At 54.9% G+C, this 25,676-nt stretch overlaps 1 protein-coding gene across 1 annotated transcript in view; it reads right to left on the reverse strand.

Moving 5' to 3' along the window:
- Positions 1–25,676, reverse strand: part of IGSF21 (immunoglobin superfamily member 21) — a 235,409-nt gene that overhangs the window by 37,041 nt on the left and 172,692 nt on the right. Inside the window, exon 4 of the mRNA XM_045546479.1 lies at positions 849–967. Coding sequence (XP_045402435.1) covers positions 849–967 — 119 coding nt within the window. The remainder of the gene's footprint in view (positions 1–848; positions 968–25,676) is intronic.

Raw genomic sequence — 25,676 nt, forward strand, 5'->3', positions numbered from 1 at the left:
GGTTGACTTGCCCAAGGACCCAGCCCAGCTAGAGGCAGACAATAGTCTTATTATGTCCATTTTACAGATGCATAAATGGAGGCATGGAGACAGGGTCAGAATCCAGGAGATCCAGCCCAGAGAGCTTTCTAATTCATCGCCTGGTTCCCTCACACCTGCAGAAAGGCCTTGGGAGGTACACGGAGGGGAGCTCTGGCCCAGGGGCAGAATCCTTGTCTCTGCAGCAGGTGTGCCCTGGGGCTGAGATGCTATCTCATGCTCCCTGGGGAGGCTCTGGACTGCCCCCCATAGGAGCACCCTCCCTCACGGCACTGCCCCCGGGTGTGTCTACTGGCAGGGTTCTGGGGAAGGTGTGCCCACGGCTGGTGGCACAGTGCCCGGCACTTCCTTCCCTGTGGCCTCACCAGGTCTCGGAGCCTGGAGCTGGGTGGCCCCTGAATGATCTGCTAGGTCTGTATCTGATGCCCATCTTTCAGCAGTGGAAACTGAGGCCCAGAGACCGCGATAGCCTGCTGTCCCCCAAGGACCTCCCATTCCTCCTGCAGTCACTCGTTCCCATCGATGTGCCAGAGCCCCTCGAGACACAGCTTTGCCTCCTCCCTGTGCTGGGAGGAGAAGGGGCTCCCCAGAGGACATCCCTGGGGGCACGGCCTCAGGGACTAGACCTCACATGGCCTGGCCTTGTCACCCCTCCAGGGCAAGGGCAGAAAAGGGAAGATACCAGCACCACAGAAATGCTACTGGGTGGTCTCCAAGATGGCGACCCCCTGTGTACACACGCGTGTGTACTGTGCACACACACACCCCCTCCTCACCGAGACACCGAGGGGCACGGGCCCTGCACTCACCCATGACGTTGAGGAAGATGTTGCCTGAAGCCAGGACCACCTTCTCCCTCGTGGCACGGTCGTAGATGCCCACGTGGCACTCGTAGGGACCGTTGTCCGAGATCCGGACTTCAGGCAGCCTGGGGGAGGCAGAGGACAAGATGAGGCCTGTCACTGTGGGGCCAAAGGAGGTGGCACCCGAGGAACCCACCCAGTGCCCACCGGTCCAGCCTCTGCCCGACAAACACTGATGAGCGACCACATGACCGGGTGCTGGGAGGAGGCGAGCATTTACAGAACCCCGACTGTATGCAGGCCCTGTGCCCGGCGTCTCAGAGTGAGGGTGTGGGCTGTGTTCAGCTGGGGTCCAGTCTGCACTCAGTGGCCTGGGAGCCGCCATCTAGCCGGTCGGCTTCCACGGGCTCGGGTGGTGCCCACTCCCAGTGCACCACGAGGATGACATGGTGAAGAGGTGTTGGCATTAGCATGTCACTGGCATGTGGCAGGAACTCAAAACTGTCACCTAGGACATCACCTCACTTGTTCCTCATGACCACCCCACGTAGGGATCCACAGTCCCATTTCATAAACAGGGAAACTGAGGCTCGGGAGGGGAGGCAGTTGTCCCCCACCCCATATGGCTAATAAGAACCAGGATGGGAATTTGAATCCCTCTCTTCACATTGCCACACTGCCACTCTATGCCCAGGCCTGGGGACGATGAAAAGAAACACAATAAAATTTCTGTCCCCAAGGAGCCCCCATCCTGGTGGACAAGGAGGCAGGAAGCTGTTCTGTGCTCACAGTCACTGACTGAGAAAAGCATGAGCTTATCTGAGTCCAGATGGGGGAGCAGCCACTTCTGCCTCTGGGGTGGCCAGGAGGGCTGCTCAGAGGAGGTGACTGCTGAGGGTGGGAGAGACCCCTCAAACCTGCCTCTAGACTTTTCCTCTAAATGGCCACAGTGTAAATATTTCAGGCCTTGTTGCCCTTATTGGTCTCTGTTGCATCTACTCAATCCTGTCCTTATAGCACAAAAGCAGCAAATCAGTGTGGCTGTGTTCCAATACAACTTTATTTATAATCACTGAAACTTGAATTTCATGTAACTTCATAAGCCATGAGATATTCTCCTTTGGATTTCTTTTTCTCTCCAACCATTTAAACACATGAAAAGCATTCTCAGTCCACAAGTTGTGAAAAACCAGGTGGGTTTTTCACCTGGTGAAAAGGACTTTCCCTGTCAGTAGGAAAGTCGCACTCAAATGCACAGAGGGGCTGTCACGTGCTGTTCCTCCACCCTGCGATGCCCTGCAGGGGGATGGAATTCCTGCCATGTGCAATCTGGACACTTTGACATGGAGAAGCCTCAGGCTGGAGTTGCAGAGGCTACATCACTGTGGTGTCAGGGACATTTGTGTGTCTTCCAGCAAGTCCCAGCCTATTCTAGTTACAACTTAGTATCTGTTTAGCGCTCAGAAGTTCTCAAGTCACAGCAGAAAACCAGGTAAGACGTCCATATCCACGGCCCTCGCCCTCCTCGCGGCCCGACAGTCCCATCAGAGAGACCCATGGGGAGAGGAGAGGGCAACAGTCGGGCTCTCGGGCGTGTGTCCCAGCCCTGCCACCCCAGAGGAGAGAGGTGCCTCAGTCCTTCATCCCCACCCCTCGTGGACAGACTTCCTGCTCTCTGCCTCTCCCCATCTGTCCCTTTCAGCTGCTCCCCATCCTTGTCTTCCCGCTCCTCTCCCCTATGACTCACTGTCCCCCCCACCGCCTGGCCTCCCACATGCTTGGGCTGCCGTCGCTGTGGTCTCATTGCACTGAGCCAGCTCATGTGACGTCCCCCTCCGCTCCTGCCACCCCGCACACATTAGCATCAACACACCTTCATTGGCACAGAACACACCGAGGTTCACGTCTGGTCTGACGGACGGACTGACAGATCGGGGAGCTTTCCATCAGGGGGACTTTGCGGAGACGATACCGCCTCCCTGCGCACACTGAGCTCAGAAGAGCACAGTGACAGTGGGAACGGCAGGGGACGGCTCTCCCCTCCGGGAACGATTTTCTTTGTTTGTAACTCAGACTGAAAAAAATAATCCCTGTGCCAGGCACTGTTTCTGAGTGACAGTGACCTCGAGTGACATTTTTTAGATAAGAAAATGGAGACTCAGAGAGGGACAGCATGACTTATCCAAGATCCCACGACTTACAAACAGTAGGAGCAGAATCTGAATTTGGTGACACTCACAGGTGTTGGTTACACAAGCAACCTGCTTAAGTGACTTTCGTAGCTGACAGGGGTGCCGGTGGCATGCTCAGGTGACAGCTCCATAAAGAAACAGACGCAGGGGACATGTGTAGCTGGCAGCTCCCCAGGTGATGTAGTAAGAAAATCACGACATGGTTGACACCAGGTGAATATGCCTGCAGGTAACCACTGCGTAGGTGATATCCCCAGAAGATGTGTTTGTGGGACAGCAACACAGGTGTCATGTTTAGGCAATTGCTACGCTGATGACATGCTCAGGTGACAGTAACATAAGCAATATGTTTGGGCCATGCATGTAGGTGACACCTCCCAGGTGGTACAGAAAACAGCTCAGGGGACACCTGGACTGGTGCTTTATAAAAAAGGTGGCTTCTCGCTGAGGACTATTTCCACCCCAGACGTCCCTTCTGCTGGGGTCCCTAGCTCCAGGAGTGCGCCCGCCCTGCACTTGTTAACCCAGGGCACACTCCTGGGCACCGTCCTTGTCACCTCTGTTTCCACACGCCCCAAATGCAGTCAGCGACCAGGTCCTGGGTGCTCTACCTCCTAGATAGATCCTGAGCCACCACGTCCCTCCGTCTCCACTGTCACCACCTCTTCTCCCCTGGAACGTGCAGGCAGAGGGGTCGCTGGGCTTTCTGCCCCTGCTCAGTCTCTCCTGACCCCCTCTCCAGGTAGGATCCAGATTTTCAGACGCAAATGAGATTAATGGACTCCCCTACCCAAGTCCCTTCCAAGACTCCTCCCTGCTCTTAGGAAACAGCCAAGAATCCTCATCTGGGCCCACAGGGCCCCACACAGCCGGCTCCTTCCGCACCCCCAGCTGTGTCTCTCCCCCCCTTTTCCTGCACCCCTTCCCTGCTTCCAGCCACAATGGTGTTCCTTCCATTCCTCCCAAGTTCCCAACTTCCCATGTGCCGAGTCCCTTTTTTAAAAAATAAAATTTTTATTTTGGATAAGTTTAGAATTATAGAAAAGTTGCAAAGACAATAGAGACCCCTGCATGCCCCTCATCCGGTTCCCCCTGTTGTTACCACTCTATATGGCACCCCCAAGCCCTGGTAGGTTCTGGCTGTCATCTGCGGAGCCACAGCAGCCAGGCCACAGCTTTCGTTTGGACCCACCCACCTCCTCCTGGTGCCTCATCGCAGATTTTGCCTTCCCTGTTGTCTTCCTAAAGTAGATTAAGCGGCCCAGAGACTCACTTTCCCCAGAATTGAGTGGCATTGATCCACCTGCTGGATAGAAGGCCTTCCGCAGATAGCAGGGACCCGAGGGGGGTGAGGGCGAGGGGCCTCCTCTCATCAGCAATGGGCTGCGATCAATAAACTATTAATAGCTGCAAAGGTTTCTGGAGAGATCGGTGTAATGCAGTTTAGCGGCTGGAGTTTACCAACACTGACGGCATCTCCAAAGGCAGGTAATTGTGTTTTTGAAAAGCCAGGCACAGGAAGAGCCAGGACCCTGTGGGCTGTCCCCTTGGCCTGTGTGTCTCTGCCCGGGTGAGGCCACGCAAGGGCTGGTCACTGAGCCTTCTGCTGGGCCTGGGGCCAGGACCGTGGGCCATGCACTTTCAGCACAAGTACTCAGGCCTGCTGTGTGCCATGCCCCGGGCTCAGCCTCGGGGCCGGATGCAGAGATGCCAAGGATTTGGTTTCTGCCTCTACGCCTTTGTCTGTGCTGCTAACTCTGCTTGGAAGGCTCTTCTAGATACGGTAGATAAATAGTGCTCCATAAGCCCTACGTGCAGGTGCTGCCACCACCGGGCAGGCTCCCCTGCCTGCCCACCCTGCTGTAGAGAGACTTCGTGTCCACCGCCCCAGGGCTGTGTCTGTCTGGGAGCACATATCTGTCCACATCATGCTATTAATACATTGTAACTTATTTGTCTTCCTTCCCAGGCTATGAGCTCCCCGAAGGCCAGCTGGGCCCCGCGGTAGGTGCTCAGGGAGTATGCGCCGCACAAATAAGGACAGCCCTGGGTTCTAGTCTTGGGCTCTGCATGCGACTGGCACATGATGTTAGACAAGGTCCTTTAGCTTCTCGGAGCTTTGGTTTCTCCATCTGCTAAACGGGTGCTACCATACCCGCCTGTGGGATTACAGCCATGGGGGTGCTAATATTTATAGAGATTTACAATAGGAGGCATTATGCTGAGAATGTTTCCCTCTCTAACTGAATCCTTGTTACTAGTCTATTATAATACTATAGTGTTACATGAAACATGCTATAACATACATTATATAACAACAATAATATTATTATCCCCATTGTACAGGCGAGAAAACTAACGCACAGGGAGGAGGTGAGATGACCGAGTCACAGTGAGCGTTGTCAAGGTCTGAATTCAAGTCATTTGGACACCAGAGCCCGTGAATGCTCTTTGTCCCCCTCCGCCTCCCCCCACTGCCCCTCAGATCTTCCTTTACCAGCGAATTAACTTGAGCTCTCTGGCATCCGAATTCGCCTCCACGGCTCTGGAGAGTATTTCTATTCTGAGCCTGCCACCTCTCCAGGTAACGAAAGCCATATGCTCCCTCCCTGCTGGCAGGGACAGGATGGCCTTTTATTTTTCTAAATTCCGGCTTCAACCTTCCAGTGGGTCCCTTCATTCTGATGACAGGGGTTTGCTGAGCAAGTCAAGTGCACATTCTCCACGCCCGGCACGATTTTACAACCTCTGTTTACCCACCCCTTCCTGGTTTTGTCTTTCCACTGGGAAGAGTCCCAGATTCTCATGGAATCGAGATAGTGGACTTGGGAGCAGAGGGCGGGGCTGGGAGGAGACAGGCGATGAGCCTTTGACTTACTTTTCCTACATCGCTGGGGAATCAGGTGGTCCAATACTTCGCTCTTGCGAGAACTGCAGCCTACATTGATGAACATACGCAAATGCACTTAGAGCAGGGCCCGGCATGCCGTGGACACTTGCCGTATTCCTCTCCTTATACCACTGACAGAGTAAATTTTTAAGCGAATTGTTAAATCCTTCCCACGTGTCAATCAAGTTTGCGGTGCTGAGTATATACCAGGGAACGAGACGGACACAACAACACAACGGTTCGAGACTTAATGATTTTTCCACTTTACGATGATGCAGAAGTGTTGGGCAGTCGATCGAAAGTGTACTTTAAGTGCTCGTTCAGCCATTCTGTTGTCCATTTTCAGGACAATATTTAATAACTTACGTGAGATATTCACCACTTTACTACAAAATAGGCTTTGTGTTAGATGATTTTGCCCAACTGTAGGCTAATGTGGGTGTTTAAGGCAGGCTAGGCTAAGTCACGATGTTCGGTAGGTCAGGGGTTTTAAATGCATTTTCTACTTAACATATTTCCAACTTTCGATACGTAGTCCCACCATAAGCCAAGGAGCATCTGTAATTCTAAATGTCAACACTATAAAGCTGTCCTTTCTCTCGTGTCTGCGTGCACTTCCCTCCTTCTTAGAGGCAGTGGGCTGGCCATTTGTTAACCTGCTCCAGGATCAAGGTCATCTTAACAAACATCAATCTCACCCTGCCAGGTTTTAGGTTTTGCCAGGTTTTAGGTTTTGCAACGTGTTAGGTTAGTTTACCCTATGCTACATGTCTCCTGGGACCCTTGCTTTTGTTTGTTTTCAATGTTGTGTCTAACTTTATTGAGGTATAATTGACAAACGATAAACTGTACATACTCAAAGTTTACACATCTGATGAGTTTTGACATATTGAAACCATCGCCACAGTCAGAGTACCGAACATAACCTCCATCCCCCCGGAAGGTTCCTTGTGCCCTTTGTGCCCACCCCCTCAACCTCAGCCAACCACCGATCTGCTTTCTGTCGCCATGAATCATGTTTCCCAGGATGTGATACAAAGTGAATCACAGAGTGTGTACTATTTCCGTGTGGTTTCTTCCAGCATCAACGTCGTCTCGAGATTCATTCACGTTATTGCCTTTGCCGATAGTTGGTTCCTTTTTCTCAGCAAGCAGCACCCCTCGCACGGACGCGCCACACTCCGCTCAGCCCCTCTCCTGAGGACGCACATGCTGGCCGCTCCCTCGTCTCTTCCTTCAAGCAGATCTCAAAGCGCCGATTGCTACCTCAACCTTCTCTGTTCGCCCAGAACTAGGGTCTGTGCACACGAATGGAGACGCGGTGTGGCTGGGGCTACGTTTAACTCTGCAAGACACTGCCCAGCTGTTTCCTTAAGTGACTGCATGTGGGCCCCTTGGATTTTTATAACTTTTTGTCTTTTTGCACACTGTTCAGGTTGCCTTCCTCTAGAAGCATCTCACACCACGTTACCCCTTGTAGTACCTCCTCCCACTACCTATTCCTACTTCCTAAGGTGCTGCTCTGAATTTCTAGTGAGCTTTGAACCCACATAGCAAGTGCTGTTGGAACTGTGTGTGCCATGTGGATAAAAAGGTCTGAGGAGGGTGGGTGGGGCTATGGGAAAAGTGTGCGTGACATTTGCGTGGGTACCTCTAATCTTCTAATCTTCCCCTAGGTTAGGGGATGTTGTGGGACAGGTGACTCCTGGACATTTCCTCCCCTCTCGCCCACTGCCTCTGCTCGGTCCAGAACGCTTCACTTTTGTTTTCATTCCTGTCACCATCTCCCTCCCCAAGACCCCACCCTGCTGCCAGAGTGACCTCATGACAGTGGGGATCTGGCCTGTCCTTTCCCAACTTAAAACCTTTCCGTGGCTTCCATCCACTGGCGGACCAAGCCCAAGCTCAGTCTGGCTGCAGACTCAGATTTGGCCGGGACCCAGAAAGGAGGAAGGGAGGGGCAGATGGAGGGAGGGCAATGGTATGGGCTTTGCATCTCTTGCCAAAACGCAGCAATTGAATGAGAAGGCTCTTTAGGACAAAACTTTTATACTCTACCCTATTTAAAAAGCATTTTGTAATTCCAACATCTTCATTTATATACACAGTACCTCATTTCAAGCTAACAGAGAAGATTCAGGTAGCAATTGGTCCTTTGAGGCTGTGCTTTAATGAAGAGATGAGAGAGACTTTGCATTTGTATAACCATTGTTTGCATGGAAACCAAGCTTCTAAGGGGCTGGGGACAGAGATGTTCTCACAAGTAGGTTAAACACACCCCCTGCAGTCCTGTGAGCCCAGTGCCTGCCTGGGCTCTGGCCTCCCTCATTCCTGCCTGAAAGGTCTCAGGTGTGAAGCAATGAAGTTTTACTGTTTGTGGTCCACCATGCTTCCCTGATTGGCTGCTCCTTCCCCGAGGCCCAGGCCTTGTTTCTCACTCCCTCCAACACCTGCTCACTCTCCAAGTGCAGGGTCGTGCCCGGCGCTGGTGAGGCAACATTTGCAGAACGCCTGCTCCACCTGGCAGAGCCGTGGGGCGGAGCATGAGGCAGAGCTAATAAAAATGGCCATAAAGTCTCCGGCAGCCCCAGGTGCTGGTGGGATGTTTGCTAATAAGGCACTTGAAAAAGGTTTGCAGCTCCCTGGAACAAAGGGGTGGGGGTGCGGGGGGTGAGGTCTCTGCCCCCCTCCTGCCCCCTCACACCTGTGCAATTGCAGACCTCACTGGGAGCTGCGGGTGACTCAGGTCTGTCACTTTGGCCCCGTGACCCAGGTGCACACCTGCTCCGCCAGTCCCGGCTGCTCCCTGTCCCCAGCTGCCCTCGCAGTGTCTTGCTTTCCTGTCCCAGGCCCCAGCTGATGACACGAACCCCCAAGACTGGGGACTAGATTGGCTGCTGGTGGTGGCATTTGTGGCAACTGGTAGACCTGGGAAAGCTCAGGCTGCAAGGGGCCTGCCCGAACCTTGCCTGGGGCTGGGATCCTCTGTAGGTGACCCCAGGAGGGTGCTGGGACACCCGGCTCAGACTTGAGTGTGCACAGACTCACCCAGGGATCTGGTTCAAGTGCAGATTCTGGTACGTCTGAGGCAGGGCCTGAGAATTTCTAACAGGCTCCTGAGTGGCACTGCTGCTGGTCGGCGAGGCCCGCTCTGTCTCAGGGCCTCAGTCCTCCGCCCTCCCTGCCGGGTCCCTCCCTCTGCTTGACCCACCCCTGCCCCACCAGACACACTGGGTGGTCTCCTTCCACTGGCCTCACTAACGCCCAAATACCAGAACCCAGAGCTTGGAAGTTGGGGGCTCATGGTAGGTGCCGAATGAATGTTGTTGGATGGAAATTATTTGAGGACAGGGGTCCTCTCAACCACCAGGGGCTGCCACAAAGCTGGCCACACACACACACACACACACACACACACACACACACACACACACACACACACACACACGGCCTCCGTCACTCTCTCTCTGCACTGACCACGTGCTGAGCCCCGGCTCTGTCCCCCTGGCTCCCACCCCAAACCTGCTCCCCATCTTCCACCTTCTGAAAGAGACGACACGTTCTCCGTCTTTCCTGGCCGGCTGGAGGTGATTCCACGTTCCAGCTCAGCCCAAAAGTGGGACCCAGACTCCAGACCCAGACTAAGTGCAAGCTGGCTCATCTTTCTTGGTGTGGACTTGACCAAAGTCACCTAAGCTGCCCTCGGCAATGTCAGTACATTCCTGGGGAACCTGCCTGGGAAGGGGGAAGTTTCAACTCTAGGGAGATGAGGACAGAACAATGTGAAATCCAGGAATGGTCCCCTCACCCCCTTTTGGCCAAGCCCTGGGTTGTCTCCTCCAGCAAGGCCTTCCCAGGGGCACACGGGGAGACACCCCCTGGGAGGTGCGGAGCCATGGGCGGCACCACGCAGAGAGCAGGTGGACACGCGAGATCTCCCTGGAGCTAAGGGGCCTGTCCTACGGGCACAGGACGCATGAGATCTCTCCCTTAGCGTCAGCTCTCCCAGCACAGCCCGGACATTTAACCAGGGTGACCAGCTCGTCCTGGTGTGTCCAGGACTTTCCTGATTTTAGTACTGAAAGTCACATGTCCTAGGAACCCCTCAGTCCCAGACAAATCAGGATAGTTGGTCACCCTACATTTAACAGACCCGAGACCAGAGAGCAGTCAGCAGCAGACCTGGGAAGGAGAGGCCGGGCCACATGGGCCAGACGACACAAGGGGTCTGGGAAATGGGCTGGTGACCGCCGGCCCCTGCAGATGGTTTGAGGACTGGTGGTCTGGTGATGGCGTTACAAAGCCCCACACAGAGAAGGGTCCACAGCAGGTGCTTGGCCACCCGCAGCTGGGGCTGCAGGAGGCGTCGCAATGAGCCAGACATACCTGGTGCTCTGTTCACCACCCAGAGCTGGAGAGTTTGGGTCCAGCCTTTTCCCCAGCCGAACAGGAAAAAGACAAGTTGGAATGGCTCCATGGAACCCCTGCCAGGGGTCTCCTGCCACCTCCCAGCCATTGCTGGGCTGGGGAGCCAGTTGGGAGCCCGGCCAGTGTACACCCTGTGGGCTTCCCTGGGACCACGGAGAGCCCAGTTAGAGGCGCTGTCTGAACGGCAGTGGGGCGGGGGCAGCCCTCAGCGGTTACCTGAGAGCCGGGGGCCTTATTACCTTCCGCCTCCTGTGCTTTCTCCTTCTTTCCGGAGGCTGCCTGAACTCTTTTTTCCAGGGCCTTTAAAAAGCCATTAGCGCGATTTTCACCCCCCTTTCAACCTGAAAACGGTTTCCGTCATAAAACTGCTCAGTGGGTGCAAAACATCTGCGGCATCCAGTCAAATGCAGGGCTGGTGAGGAGGGATAATGGAGAAGGGAGGCCGCGGGGGAGAAGTTCCAGAACACTCCAGCCAGCACCCTTCCCGCTGCCCAGCCCCCCCCCCAAGTCTCACCCTCCCCTGACCCAGGGAGCCCAGCCTTAGAGTCCGAGGCCCCACTATGATTCCTTTGCCTGCCCCCCCCACCCCCCCTGCAGACAGAGGAGGGCAGGGACGGGGGAGGTCTTCAAGGGGAAGGGACTCGCCTCCCACCGGCCCTCCCCGAGCCCCCCTCCTGGGTTCTAGCTTCACGCCCAGGGGGGATCCTTAGCGCTGGACAGGAAGGGGCTGGGGGCTCGCCCACACTCACTGGGCCTCCCAGGCCTGTGCGACCTCGGGCAGGGCATCTGCTCAGCTGTGGAGGTCCCTTTGTCCTGGGGCCATGGCCATGGAGCTCCAACGAGGCCACGGAGGCCACCGTGGGAGGCCCCTCGCTCCCGCCCCGCGGGCTGCTCCAGGACTGCCAGCCAGGATTCCCCAGCGGGCGCACTGGCAAGAACCCGTTTCCAATGTGGGGAGATGTCTCTTGGAAATCAGATTTCATTATCCAGTGGCGACTTCCCAAAGAAAAAGTGCTGGAGAGCCTAGTCTGGAATCCCCAGATCACTCAAGCCCGGGCAGTCGGTGACAGATTTGGGATCACTGGCCCTACCCCTCCCTCGCACCTTGTCCAGCCGCCACCCTCCACCTCGTCTCTGTCCTGTGAGCCCCTGGCCCTGCCTTCCTGGCCCACGGGCTTCCCGCTCCCCTGTCTCTCCCATCCGGACCCATCCATGCTCCTCCCGCCCTTCCTCTCCAGGCCTCTTTTCCAGCCTCGGCTGTTGCCACGGAAACTGCTTCCTCCTCCAGGTCCTGGTTGATCCATTCAGTTCAGCCCCTCAGCACCCGCCTGCTGCACTCAGGGGCTGGGCGGGGCTGGGGGGGCAGCGCGGGGGAGGGCCAAGGGTTCAGGGGGTTCCTTCTACCTCACCTTCCCCTGACCCCACCCGGGGCCCAGCAGGCACAGGGCTGGGGCACGTCTCCATAGAAAAAAGCCCCTGTGTGGCGGGGAACTGGGAGCCAGGCAGTCGGCCAAAGGAGATCAGACCAAGGAAGCAGGACAGTGAGCACACTAGGAAGGCGGAGGGCACGTGGCTCTGCTCGCTGCCTCCTCTCTGTCCCCCGTGATCGCTGTATTTCTCAGCAGGAACCTCCGTTTCTGTCTGTGCCTCTCTGCTTGGCAGGGCAGAACCAAGACTGGAACCAAGCCTGCTCCAGCACGAGAGGGACACGTGGAGAGTGGCTGCCTCTGGGTCCCCTGCACTTCCTCAAACCAGTTGTCCAATGAACAAAGCTGCAGCCCTACTGTGTGCAAGGTCAGGGTCAGGTCCCTGCCCCTGAGATTCTAGGGGGCAATGCAAGCCTCGCTCATCTCTGTACCAGTGAGGGGTTCATGAGCACCTACTATGTGCAAGATCCTTTGAAAACTCATCTTGTTCAACTCTCACTAAAACCCCTTTGCAGTAGTAGCTGCTGCGTCCCTAGACCTCCCTGTGTGCTATAGCTGGGTGATCTGGGACAAGTTAATGCCTCAGTTTCCCCATATGTAAAACTCACTTGATTGTACAACAATCCCATGAGGTAGGTGTTGTTATTGTCACCTCAACTTCACAGGTGAGCAAACTGAGGCACAGGGATGTTGTTTATAACTCGTTGACTCAGGTCACTCAACCAGACAACGTCAGAGCTGGAGCCGGAGCCCTGGCAGCTGGGCTCCAGGGCTGACACCTGCTGTGGTCTGAACGTCTGTGTCCCCCTCGAAGTCAGGTATCAAAACCCAATCACCAGTGTGACAGCATTAGGAGGCGGGCCTTTGGGAGGTGATGCGGGCGGAATGAGCGCCCCTATAAAAGAGGCCGCAGAGGGCTGCCTGGTCTCTCACACTACGTGAGGACACAGTGCTCTCCGGCTCATGGATGGAGAAGGCTCCACGAGCCAGACAGCAGGCACGGAATCCACCTCGGTCTTGGCCTTCCTGGTCTCCAGAACTGTGAGAAACACATTTCTGTTGTTCACAAGCCCCTGGTTTATGGTATTTTGTTATATAGCAGCCCACATGGACTAAGACAACGTCCTTACTCCCATGCCCATTGCTGTTGCAGGTAGGTGCCGCACACGGAGTGGCCCGGGCTTCTGCAAGGTCACACTGTCGGACAGGCGCAGAGGACAAACAAAATCCTTCAGACTGGCAAGGGTCATAAAGGGCAAGCAGAACGGTGGGTGCTCTGGGGTCACTGAGGCAGCAGGCTGTGGCCCTAGAGCTACAGTTCTGGCCCTGGGCCTCCTGCCAGGCATGGCAGCGTGGGGGCTGGTGCACGGCCTGGCTGTGCCTTCAGGTGACCGAGGGCAGCCCCTTTCATCTGCAGGGACCATGTTTTTGCTGGAAGCAAACTCCAGCAAGACTCCGTCACATGGGTCTCTCCACTATGGGACCAGAGCCCCCAGGGGCCAAACTTTTCAACCACAATTTGACAAGAGGATCAGAAAAGAGGTTCAAAGAGATGGTTCTTGACCCCTAGAAAAGCAGGCGGCGGGCAAAGCGCTGCGATTCAGAGAAGCCTCTTCTGCTGGGGGCTGAGCTGACCTGCACACCTGCGTAGCTGTCAATCACTCAGCTCCCTGCAGGGCGAGGCGAAACATCCTCAAAGCCCGAGATGGACACAGCAGTCAAGCAACATTCTATCATTTAGTACCTACAACTGCCAGAGAGATCAGAATGATGAACCTCGTTTAACAGATTAGGAAACTGAGGCCCAGGCAGGGCAGGCAATGTGGCTGAGGTCATGCAGCTAATACGTGGAAGACCTGGGGCAGGAACTCAGGACCAGGAGTCCATCAAGAGAACAAAACATCTGAGAGTACCTGGAGATCTCTCTCCCCTTCGGGCAGCTTCAGAGCAGGACCAATTACTCCGGTCGGGTAAAGCGAACCTGAACCCTCCTCGCAAAGATGCAGCCGGGCCTAGGGCCCCGTGGGAGGCCTCTCCCAACCAGGTCAGCTGATGGGTGACCCGGGCCGGACACGATTCCCGCTGCTTCATCAAAGCTGAGCTAAAAACAGCCTTGCTTTGGCAGTAGAAAATTGAAACTTCCAGCTCCCTCTTAAGGCTCTTAAACAGGTCAGCCCACCAAAAGCCCAATCCTTCAATCTGGCTTCTCTTAAAAAGTAGGGCAGGCCAATTATGTTTGCCTGGCGTGAGCTAGGAGGGGCTGAAGGTGGGGCAGGTCAGGCCAGGGTGCCCAGGGCTGTCGGCAGATGGGAGACAGAGAAGCCAGCCAGCTTCTCCCATCAGCCTCTTTGTCAAAACAGAATTAAAATGCCTGGACTCTTGCTGGCACCAAGATCCTATTCAAGGTAATAGGTATTTATCTTAGTGTGTTCAGCTCTGGGCTTGATGCCATGGGGAGGTGGAAGCTCGAAGGTGCCTTCCTTCCTGCTCCGTCTCTCGCACTTGGCGCAATGCTAGCACTTGGAAGACAATAAATATCTATTTATTCATTCATGCAACCTAGTTTTACTGAGCACCTACTATGTGCCAAAGCCTGTTCTAGGTGCAGGAGATGCAGCTATGAACAGTACAGACAAAATCCACTGTCCTCACGGAGCTCACATTTCAGTTGAGGGGGACAGACCACAGGCAAAGCAAGCTTTGGAAAATACAGCATGTCGGTGGTTTCCAGAAAAATAAAGGTAGGACAGAGATAGAGAGTGCTGGGAGTGGGGGTGGTGGGTTAAATTTGAAATTTGAGGCTTCACAGAGGAGGTGCCATTTGAGCAAAGTCCTTAAGGAGGGGGCCATGTGACAGTAACAGAAGCTCAGAGGCAAAGTTAAAGACAAGGTCTCACCTTCATGGGCTCACAGTCTGTACAAGGAAGTTAAGCAATTAAGCAGCTAGTCTTCTTTTCATAGTAATAGTTACTATGAAAGTTAGCTGGACACGTGGCTGCCTGAAATAAAGACTACATTTCCCAGCCACCCTTGCAGCAGTTGTGGCTATGTGACTAAGTTCTGGCCAATGAGATGTAAGTAGGGGAGGAGTTGAGTCCTCCTTCTTCCCCTCCCCCTTCCTCCAGGCTGGAATGTGGATGCAACAGCTGGAGCTAGAGCAGCCTTCTTAAACTTTGAGGTGACCTTGAGAATGAGGCCAAGCACCATGCAACATCAAGGGGAAAGGAGCTTGAGTCTCTGACACCATGGAGCACCCTGTGTGCTTTGGACAGGCTACCTGGGACTCCTAAGAAAAAGAAGAATAAACTCTTGTCTAGTTTAAGACACATTTACTTTGGGGTTTTGTTGCATGTAGCCCAAACTAGTTCCCATCAATATTACTTCAGATGATAGAGAGTGGTGTGGACAGTTGGGAGGTAAAAAGATCATTCCCTGGTTTAAATCCAGCCATTATTTACAGCGGTTGTTTACTATAATTTGGGAATAATCAATATAACAGCCACATCTTCAACTGTTTAAACAAAAGCCAAAAATATAGATTTGTATGTGAAATCTCCTGATTTCCAATAGTTTGCCATTGATTTAATTAAAAATGTTATTTTAATTAAAAAAACCATTCAATACCGGTCAAACGGAACTCGTTAACTGGCGGACTTGGGCGTGCAAGTCACTGGTTTGTGAGTGAGGCCTTGGGAGGGGAGGGACTAGCAGGGGACACTGAATGACCAGGTGACTGGCAGAGTTGGGGCCACTGGGAGTTCAAAGTTGATCCTGCCATGGAAGAGATGGGGTGGCAGCCACCCGCGTGGATGAGTCCCTGCTGGGTTCAAACTCCTAGAGTGAGCCTCTTGGATTCTCACAAAGGCCAAAACAGAAACTGTCCTGTTAACCAAACACCCCCCTCCCACACACACACCCCACACCAACCCCACGCACCAGTAGGGACAGGGCCTGCAGAAGTGAGCAGTGGCTTGGCAGACTGGTGTGTTTCAATGGACATGTCACTACTATCTAAAGCCTCCACTATCTGTCCCTTCTGTTAATTGCCACGTAAGGAGGTGTGTTCTTGGTGGTGTGGGAATGTGAAAATAAGGAGGGAGACATTATCCACTCACCTGTGGGTTTGGGAGGAGGCCGGGGCCTCTCCCTTGTCCCCACAGCAACGTCATCAAATAGTTACGCTGGTTCGGGAAAGGCCAGTGGCTGGGCACGGCATGGCTCACAATCCTTGTTTGGAAAGAGCCGTCTCTAGCCAACACATCTATCTGCTGGGTTCAAGAAAGGTCTTTCATTTCGCAGGTTACCTTTCCCGTGTGTTCTCCAGCCCCCCTACTAGGCCCTGCATGAATACCACGGATGACAAAGGTGACGTGCTAAGAGCATGGACTTGAGCCCAGCTGCCTGGCTTTGAATCCTGACTGCTTCGCTTACTAGCTGTGTGACCTGCAGCAAGTTACTCTACCACTCTGTGCCTCCATTTTCCCACCTTAACATTTGGGACAGTAAGAGCACCTTCCCTAGGGCTGCTGAGATGATTGAATGAGCTAATCCGTGGAACGCACCTCGGACGGTGCCTGCCCTGTAACTAGCACTTGTGTCAGCGTCATCAACACGCCATGTCGGTACTGGAGTTGGTGCCTCCTTCCGGGCACTCAGCTCTCCGCTGCTGGGCTTGGAGAGGCGAGAGGCCTGGGTGTGGATGTGGATTCCGCACCAGCGACTGTGTGGGGGACAAGAAAAGGCCCAGGAGGCCCAGGAACGTGGAACCATCAAGTGCACACAGAGAACGCAGGCAGGTGCCGCTCTTGACAAACACTCAAAGCCAAGTGCTGAGAGTCCCCATTTTCAGAGGATTCCTGGAAGCCCAAGGCTTTGTCCCTGCTCTCAGGTCTCTTGGATCTGGTGGTCCCGATTCTCGGATCTAAGGCAGGGGTGTGGCTTAGTGACCAACAGCACAGGTGGTGGCATCCAGCAGACTTGGGGCCAAATCTCAGCTCTGCCCCATGGAGGCACTGTGACTTTGGGCAGGTTGCTAACCCTCTCTGGGCTATGACTCTTAGTCTGTAAAATTAGGTACTATGCGGCTTGCCTCACACGGTTGTGGTGAGGAGTGTAAAATAGTATGGAAAAGAATGGAACGTTCTTGCCCTGCTCATAGACCTGGAATGGAGGGCCAGTGTTGGCTCTGGAGAAAGTGACATGGACAACAGTAGCCACCACTCATTGAGAAGGTTCCGGGTCTAAACACTCCCCACGTCATCTCTAGCCCTCTCCGAAACCTGCAGGGCAGGCACTGGTCACGGGGGACCCCGAGGCTCAGTCAGGTTACATGACCCACCCAAGGTCACACAGACAGGGAGTGGGAGAGAGAGAGGCCAGTCAGTTCTGCAAAATGAAGCAAAGGGTGGGCTCTGGCCTTCAGGTTAACTCCACGAGCCAGTCTGTCCACAGGCATCCCCAGCACGAAGACCCCTGCCGGGCACACGCTGGCGTTCCATGCTTATTTGCTGAATAATAACAGACGACGCACAGCACTTAGTGTGTGCCGTGCACTGCTCTAGGCACTCTACCTGTAGCAGCTCATTTAACCCCCTAACTACCCTATGCTGCGTGTAATATTAGATACTGTTATTAGGTACTGTGCACTGTTATTCTCATCCTCATTTTACAGTTGAGGAAACTGAGGCACGGAGAGGTCAAGTAACATGCCGAGGTCACACTGAAAGAATGGTGCTCCCATTACTAACCCAAGAGGCAAGATCAAATCAGAGCCTTACCTGGGATGAACTGGCATCTGGAGAGGGACTATAGCTGGGAATTAGGGACAGGAGTTAGACCTGCTTATGGGATGGGGGCAGGGGCTTGCACACATGACAGCAGGAGAATGGCGCACACCGGTGCTCAGTGGCAAAGAGGATGACCGATGGAAAGGACAGTCCACTTGAAGCCCTGAGCAGGAGCAGGACCCTCTGAGTCCCTGAACAAAGGGCAGGAAGGGGCAGGGTGGCTGTGGTTTGTAGAAGGCCCTGGGGACTGTCCCCATCAACAGCAGGAGAGATTCTCCAATGTTCAGCTCAGGACCTCTCTGTGGCCTGGGCAGTGGCCATGCTCTTGGTGGGAAGGAGAGGACAGGATGACAGCTCTTCTCCAACAGGGCCCGAGGTCCCCAGGGCACCCTTCCACTGTGCTGCCTCATTGCCTGGCAGAGCCCAGGCCCAGTGACTGGCACGGGCCAGGGACCCCACTTGGCCTCTGTAGTGTCTGCCTTGGGGTTGGCTCTGGGTCTTGCTTTCCCATCAGGGGCTCTGCCTTCCCGAAAGTGAGCCTGAGAGGCAAGCGGGAATACCTGCACTGGAGCATGGCTGGGCTTTGTGTTTCCAACCCAGCAAACACTGAAGGACTTTTCTATGCCAGGCACTGTGCTTCTTTCTACACAGGATCTCATTTAATCTTCAGCACATCCAACCATCCATCCACCCACCTACCATCTACCTATCTATCCATGTATCCATCCACCCCATCTACCCATTCAACTATCCACCTGTCATCCATCCATGCATCCCATCCACCCATCCAACTATCCACCCATCCAACTATCTACCCATCCATCATCCATCCATGTACTCCTATCCACCCATCCAACTCTCCATCCATCAATCCAACAATTCTATGCTGGGTATCTCGCACGTACCACTCAGTGGCACATGGGGTACTAGAGAGACAACAGTGACAAGACGGGCATGATTCCTGCCCTCATGGAGCTTATTTCTAGTGTTGCAGGCAGGGATGAAACTAACCACCTGAGTAACTAACCAACAATGCCATGAGTTCCCCAAGCCACTGGGGCGCTGGCAGACCTGCCAGCAGGAGGAGCTGACCAAGCGGTACTGGAAAATCCGGAAAAGCTGACCTAGGAATGGCCGTGAAAGCAGAGATCAGGAGGAGAAGCAAAACTCTCACCTGAGGGTCTTATCGTTTCCATGGGGCACAGCGGGAACAGCCCGGGAGAGTGTGGCTGGTGCAAGGCAAATGCTCTCCGCTGCCGAGGGCCCCCCACATCCCCACCTTCTCCCACCACTCTCTCCTTCCTTCACTTCAGCCCCAAATCTCTGGACACAGTGCCTGCCCTTTGCCCCTGCTGTGCCCCTGACCTGCAGTGCTGTCCTCCTGTTTCTTTGGCCATCTGCCACTTACCCACCAGCCGGGATCTCTGCTAAACCTCCCAAGCCCCTTTCCCTCCCGCACCTCCGTCAGCCAGGCCAGGTAGACACCTGTGGACTCCTGGTGCCCCCAGCAACCATCTCCATTGCAGTGCCTGTCGCTGAGTGTGGTCACTCTCTGCTCTGCCAGCTCTTCCCTCTCCCTCCCTGCAACCAGGCTTCTAGCACCTCCTGCAGCCCAAGACGTAAGTGTGTCCTGTGCAGCCTAAATTCCTAGCTGCTCACCTAGGTGCGAGTTTGCCGAGAGGCAGGATAGCACGGGGTGCAGACTAAGGCTTTGGCCTCAGACCACCCTGGCTGGGTCCCAGCTCTGCCACAAGTCACTCTGTGTCCTCAGGCAAGTCACTTCCCTTCTCTGGTCCTCTCATCTGCAAGGTGCAGCTTGTGAGAGGACGCCCCTCGCGGCTGGTTACAAGGATCAGATAAGTTCCTGCCGAGGCCGCAGCAGAGAGCCCGGCCCACAGTGCCGGTCATACACACTCCATAAATGTTAGCGCCATTATTGTTATTAATTAGGCATGAATCATCTTTATCCATAAAGGACGACCTCCGCTAACCTCCAGGGAGTGAGTCAAATCTCTAAAGTGGGAATCGTGGCCAGAGAGGAGCCAGGCTGGGCTGGGGGACGCAGGCCGAGACGGGCTGGATATTTTCTGCATTTAAAAAAAAATCACCGGGCTGTGCTCATGGGGAAGGCAGATGCATGAGAATAGGTTTATCAAGGTGGTTTTCAGTTCCACTGTAATTTAGAATAAATAACTCAATTTAATGTTTATAGAGTGAGTTATGCCTTATTAGGGACACGGTGAGCTGAGGAAACTTGGCCAAGGCGAAATTTGAGAAATTGGCCCTGGCCGCGAGAGTAATTACAGCAATGCTTTAGCGTGCAGTCTTGCCCAATGATATTTCCATTCTGTCTAATTTATTAGTTTATTAGCTTTATGGTGACTATAGAAAGTTATATCACAACATGGGCCTAATTTGATCACAGCCAAATTTTCACGTCTTCCCAAGACGGCTGTAATAGAGGAGGAGACCCCTGCTTCAGAACCGTTTCCAAGTTTTCCAGAAAGATTCAGGGCAGAGTTCCAGGGCTGCAAATCCAAAAGGCAAAAGAGCACGGTGGTCCATGGTGCAGGCCGGTTATAAATCCCGGCCCCTCTGCTGTCTAGTTCACGTGGCCTTGGCACGCACGTAGCATGGCATGGTCTCAGTGTTCTCACCTATAAAATGGGAGCAGAGCTAATTCCTGCCCACGCAGTCATGCGGAGCCCTACGCAACCAGCACCCGGGCGGACTCGCTCCCCACTGTGTCCCTGGAGCCCCCATCATGTCTCACTCCTAGGACACATTCAGGAAATGTTCGTTCAGTGGATGTGACGAAGGCCAAAATCCACATGAGGTGCTCAGCACGTAATTATCGCTCTTCTCCCATCTCGTGTGCCTTGCGCTCACTCATTTAAGCCCCACAAGCCCTCTACAAGGTAGGTGCTCTTATCATCGACCTGTTACACATGAGGAAACCGAGGCACAGAGAGGCTGTGACTTGCCTAGTCCCACAGCCAGTAAGTGTCAGAGCGGGGATTCAGATGCTAGGAGCCTCGCTCCAGGGTGACCCCACCACACACATTGTTCCTGTGTTTATTATTCATAACAAAGGCCCAGTTCCATGACTGCACCCGTGTGAGGGATCCACGTGAGGCCTGTCAAGTCCAAACCCCTTCCTTTGGATCCCAAGCCCCTAGCCCCCAGGACAGCCACTTCTTCCCCCGCCCCAGTCCCCACTGTCCCTCCCCTGCCCTTCTCCACCCAGGCCCAGTACCTGGGGGCTTCTGCTCAGTGTGCCAGGCCCAGCCCCCATGCTGGGCGTGCAGGGATGGTGATGTGGGGTTCCTGCCCTCCAGGAGCTCACACCTCATATCTGAGCACCTACTGTGTGCCAGATCCCGAAGACAGAGCTGGAGACCCAGAAAGAAAGAGGGTGGTCCTGGCCCAACAAGGTCCCCATGCCATGGAGGAGGCAAACGTGCACATAGTGAATTATTATCACCGTGATAACCACAGCAGTGGTAGGAAGGACAATGGCACCCCAAAGATGTCCCCATCTAAATCCCTGGAACCTGTGAAGATGCTACCTTCCATGGCAAAGGGACTTTGCAGATGTGACTAAGGGTCTTGAGAAGGGGGGATTACCCTGGATCATCACAAAGGTCCTTATCGGAGGGAGGGAGGAGGGTCCACGTCCCAGGAGACGTGACGATGGCAGCAAGGTCAGAGTGCTGCCGTCGCCAGGAGGGGGCCACAAGCCAAGGAATGCGGGCAGCCTCCAGAAGCTTCCAAAGGCAAAGACATAGCTTCTTCCCTGGAGCCTCCAGAAGGACCCACTGGGCCCTACTGACCCATGTCGGATTTCTGACCTCCAGAACTGTGAGATACCAAATTTGTGCTGTTTTAAGCCACTAAGTTTGCAGCGATTTGCTGCAGAAGCAATAAGAAGCTAATACAATAGCTGACGTCGATCAAGCTCCTACTGGGCTGAAACCTACTGAGCACGATCTGTCTCATCTACTCTCCCAACGACACCCCTGCCCCCGCAAGGGGGTGCTCTTATTATCCCTATTTTGCAGATTCATTTAATTCATTCACTCAACAAATATTCATTGACAGCCCCAGGCAGCCTTCCAGGTGCTACAGATGGAGCTGTGATCCGGAGACAGAGGAAACCTGATTTCTAGACCGAGAGAGATGAGAAATGAGCAAAGGCGTAAGAAAACACGTGTAAGGCCAGGTGGTCATACGTGCTGCTAAGAAGGTGAGGAGGTGACACACCTGAGCTGGGACCCGGAGGGACCAGCGGAGGGAGCCATGTGGACATCTAGAACATTCCAGGTAAAGAAATTGATCTTGAAGCGTGAAGGCGCTTGCTCACACGGGTTTGCAGACCAGCTCCGGTGCTCCTGAGCCTGCTGTCCTAACCACCACACCATACAAGGAATTGAGAGTCTGTCTAGAAGGATCTAGGTGCTGAGGAAGCAGCGGGAGGTCTCGGGGCAGGCTCCCGGGGACAGAGATGCAGAAGTTTGGTCCTAAGGGATGGCAAGGGTTCCGACAGGCAGGTGGTGGGTGTCGCTCCTGCTGAGTCGGTGGGGGAAGCGTGGCGGACATGTTCACAAATGGGGAGTTGCCCTTGCAGCCGGGTCGGGAGGGGGAACACGCAGGATGTGGCACGAGGAACTCTCCTACCCTGCTTGCAGGGGCGGGAGTCAGGACAGACACTTGGGCAGACCGTTAGGCGGTGCTATGGGGTGAACTCTGTGGCTCCCTAAATATATGTTAAAGTCCTAACCCCTGCTACCTGTGAATGTAACCTGATTTGGGAACAGGGGCTTTGCAGACGTAATCAAGTTAGGATGAGGTCATACTGGATCAGGGTGGGTCCCAGCCAGTGACTGGTGTCCTTCTAAGAAGCCAATCTGGACAGAGAGACATAGACACACGGTGGGAGAACACCCTGTGATGACAGAGGCAGAGATCGGAGTGACGCGTGCATTGCTGGCAACCCCAGAAGCGAGGAGAGGCAAGAAAGGACTCTTCTCCGGAGCTTTCAGAGGGTGCAGGCTCTGCTGACACCTTGATGCCAGACATCTAGCCTCCAGAATTGTGAAAGAATATGGTTCTGCTGTTTTAAGCCACCCAGTTTGTGGCACGTTGTTACGGCAGCGCTTGCAAACCGTTAGAAATGCAGGCAGCCCCCGCTGAAGCTGGGCGTGTGTTTTCCTAAGCCCCAGCAGGCCCTCTCCTAGGGCTACGTCCAAGAGAGAAGAATGCATACGTTCAAAGCGGCTCTACTTGTCACTGCTCAAAACTGGGAGCAAAACCCCCAACATCTGTCCACAGGAGAACGGATAAACTGCACCAGATCCGCGCAGGGGAGCGGAGCACTACACAGCAGTAAAAAAGGGTGAGCCACTGCTCTGTGCAGCCACACAGACAGGTCTCCCTGACGAGCTACTGAGCAAAAGAAGCCAGAGGCAGAATGTGTGCTTCTGTGGTTGTGCAGGGCAAGGACAGGAAAAACTAGTCTAGGTTGATGCAAAACCCAGAAGAGTGTCTCCTTCTTGGTGGAAGGAAACCTCATGGGGTGCCGAGAATGTTTTGTGATCTGGGCAGCAGGTGGGAGCCGGGTATACGTGTGAAACTATCTCTTGAGCTGGAACCCTGGTATCAAGCCCTTTGCTGAGTGTACGTCACACCTGAATGTAAAACGAAATTAAATAGATGGGGATTCCACAGTGGGGAGCCTCGGGGCCTCGCAGAGGCCTCTGGAATCGGTTCTGTTGGCCTCCAAGAGGCTGGGCGTGGCAGGATTGCTGAGCAGGAGAGGTGTGTGCAGCCATGGGCAGGACCGGGGGCAGTCAGTGGTGTCTACAGAGAGCTCGCGATGAGTCCAGGGGCTCCCTTGGCCCATGAGCAGCCAGAGCAGCTGGCACCACAGCCTGGTGGGTGGGGCAGAATCAGAGCAGGGGAGCTAATGGCGCGGAGCCTCGGCCGGGCTGTCTCCCTCTCCCGCCAGCCTCTCCTGCTTGCTGCTCTGGGGGCCCCATGCAGGGGCAGAAGGGAGGCAGCCTTCAGCGGGGGGTAGAGGCAGTGGATGGGGAGGCCCGTGGGGTGGGGAAGGGCTCAGAGTCATGGAGAGTGTGTGGTGTGAGGGCTCAGAGAGGGCTAGCGATTTGCCCAAGGTCTCAGAACTTGGAAGGGGTGGATCTGGGATTCCCAGAATGAACTTCCAGGCCAGTGGGGAAAGCAGGTGGTATGGCCTAGTGAGGAGGGGCAGGTGCCCGGCCTCAGACTGCCTGGGTTCAAATTCTGACTCTGCCCCCTTGCCTAGTGCTTAACCCGGCCAAGGCATTTAGTCTCTTGGTGCCTCAGGTTTCCCACCTGTAAAATGGGGCTAACGGTGGTATCTGCCCCATGGTTATGAACTTTTACGTGTAAATGCACTTGTGCTTGGCACAGAGAAAGCCCCAGACCCGCATGTGCTGTTATAAGTAGCTAACGTGGGTATCATTGGCCCTGAGGTGGCTGCAAAGATGAAGGCAAAAACGGTCACCCTGGAAGCCCTTTGAGGGCATCAGACCCACAGACAGCCCCCGCTGTGGGCACCTCCTCCTCCTTCTCAGTGACTGTGCTGGGGAGAAGCTGGGGGCGGGATGCGGTGGGGATGGGGGGTGGGAGGGTCTCACCCAGCTGGTGGGCTGGGAGCAGAGGGGCAGCCCCTCCTCGCATGTGGCAATACGGACGTGGGGAACTGGTGCTTCTAGTCACCAGGTGGGGCCCTGCAAAGACATCTCCCCTCGCGGACACTCTGGGCTGCACTCTGTGAGCGCCCTTGCCTGGGCCCGCCCCCCAGCTGCCCTGACCCAGCGCGGGGTCTGCCCTGCAGGCTACGTGGGTCCCGGGCCTGGACTCAGGCTCTGCTGGGCCCGTGGGCCCCCCGGGTCATCAGGGCCATCCCCTGCCTTCCCAACACACTCACTGTCCTTGTCTGAACCTCCTTGGGGAGGTGGGAGGGTGGGGACCCCAGGGCTGTGGGCAGGACACGAAGGTCAGGCTTGTGTGGCCGGGGAAGGGGCAGCCCCCCCGTGAGTGGAGGGAACACTAGCGCCGACATGCAGCGTCCGGCTATTGGGCCTCTGCCCACTCAGGGACAAGCTCACTAAGCTGCTCACCGCCCCCCACTGCCCTCAGACCCCACACCTGCGGGCCCCACTCTGCAGCCCCGGCATGCGGGCAGCCAGGGCATGGGACACGCACGCCTGGGGCTCCCACAGCCCCACTCAGGGCTCTGCACACTGTAACTGTCTCTGCGTGGCAGTCTGGGCCTCAGTTTCCTCACTGTGCTGAGCCCTGCAGGCCTGGTGGGTGTGGTGGGGCACAGACAGGGCCCCTCCCTCCAGGAGCCACTGTGTAGTGGGGGACCCTCCATCACACTGTGGGAGAGTGACAAGAGATGCTCATGAGACCACCGAGGGAGCTGGGTGTCCCTGCGGGGGCAATCTGGGGGTCACCTGCAATTCAGTGGCCTCCCTCCCATGTTACCATCATGACATTTTATGATGCAGAATTTGTTCCATGCAGAAGCATATATAGGTAGGTAGGAAACATGTCACAGCAGGCACCTGTGATTGAGCTCTCTGTCACTTCACACCACCTTGTGCTAGACGCCGGGTTAGGCATTTTGAAGATAAGGGCCCTAAACACTCACCGCGGCTTGGGGACTGGATTCATGATTCTTCTTTTTCTGATGAAGAAGCTGAAGCTCTGAGGCCTGCCCAGTGTCTCTACTGAGAGCTCCTGGCAGAAGCAGCCACAGCCGTCCGTCTGCCTGCACCCCGGCCACGGCTGCTGGAGGACAGAGCAGTGCCTGGCAGCCTGGGCCCTGCCACCAACCTCTCACCCAGCTGGCGGGTTTGAATCCTGGCTCAGCCACTTGCCTGCTGTGTGACTCTGGGCAAGTCACTTAACCTCTCTGAGCTTCGTCTTTCCATCCACACATAGACAGAGTCATGGCACCTGCTTCCCTGTGGCTCTGTGAGGATGAGTCAATGCAGGCACAGTGCTCAGAGCCGGCGTGGAACACGCTGAGAACCTGATAAACGCCAGTGTTACCACCGTTC

Source organism: Lemur catta, chromosome 3 (genome assembly GCF_020740605.2).
Source record: "Lemur catta isolate mLemCat1 chromosome 3, mLemCat1.pri, whole genome shotgun sequence".
Lineage (NCBI taxonomy): Eukaryota > Metazoa > Chordata > Mammalia > Primates > Lemuridae > Lemur > Lemur catta.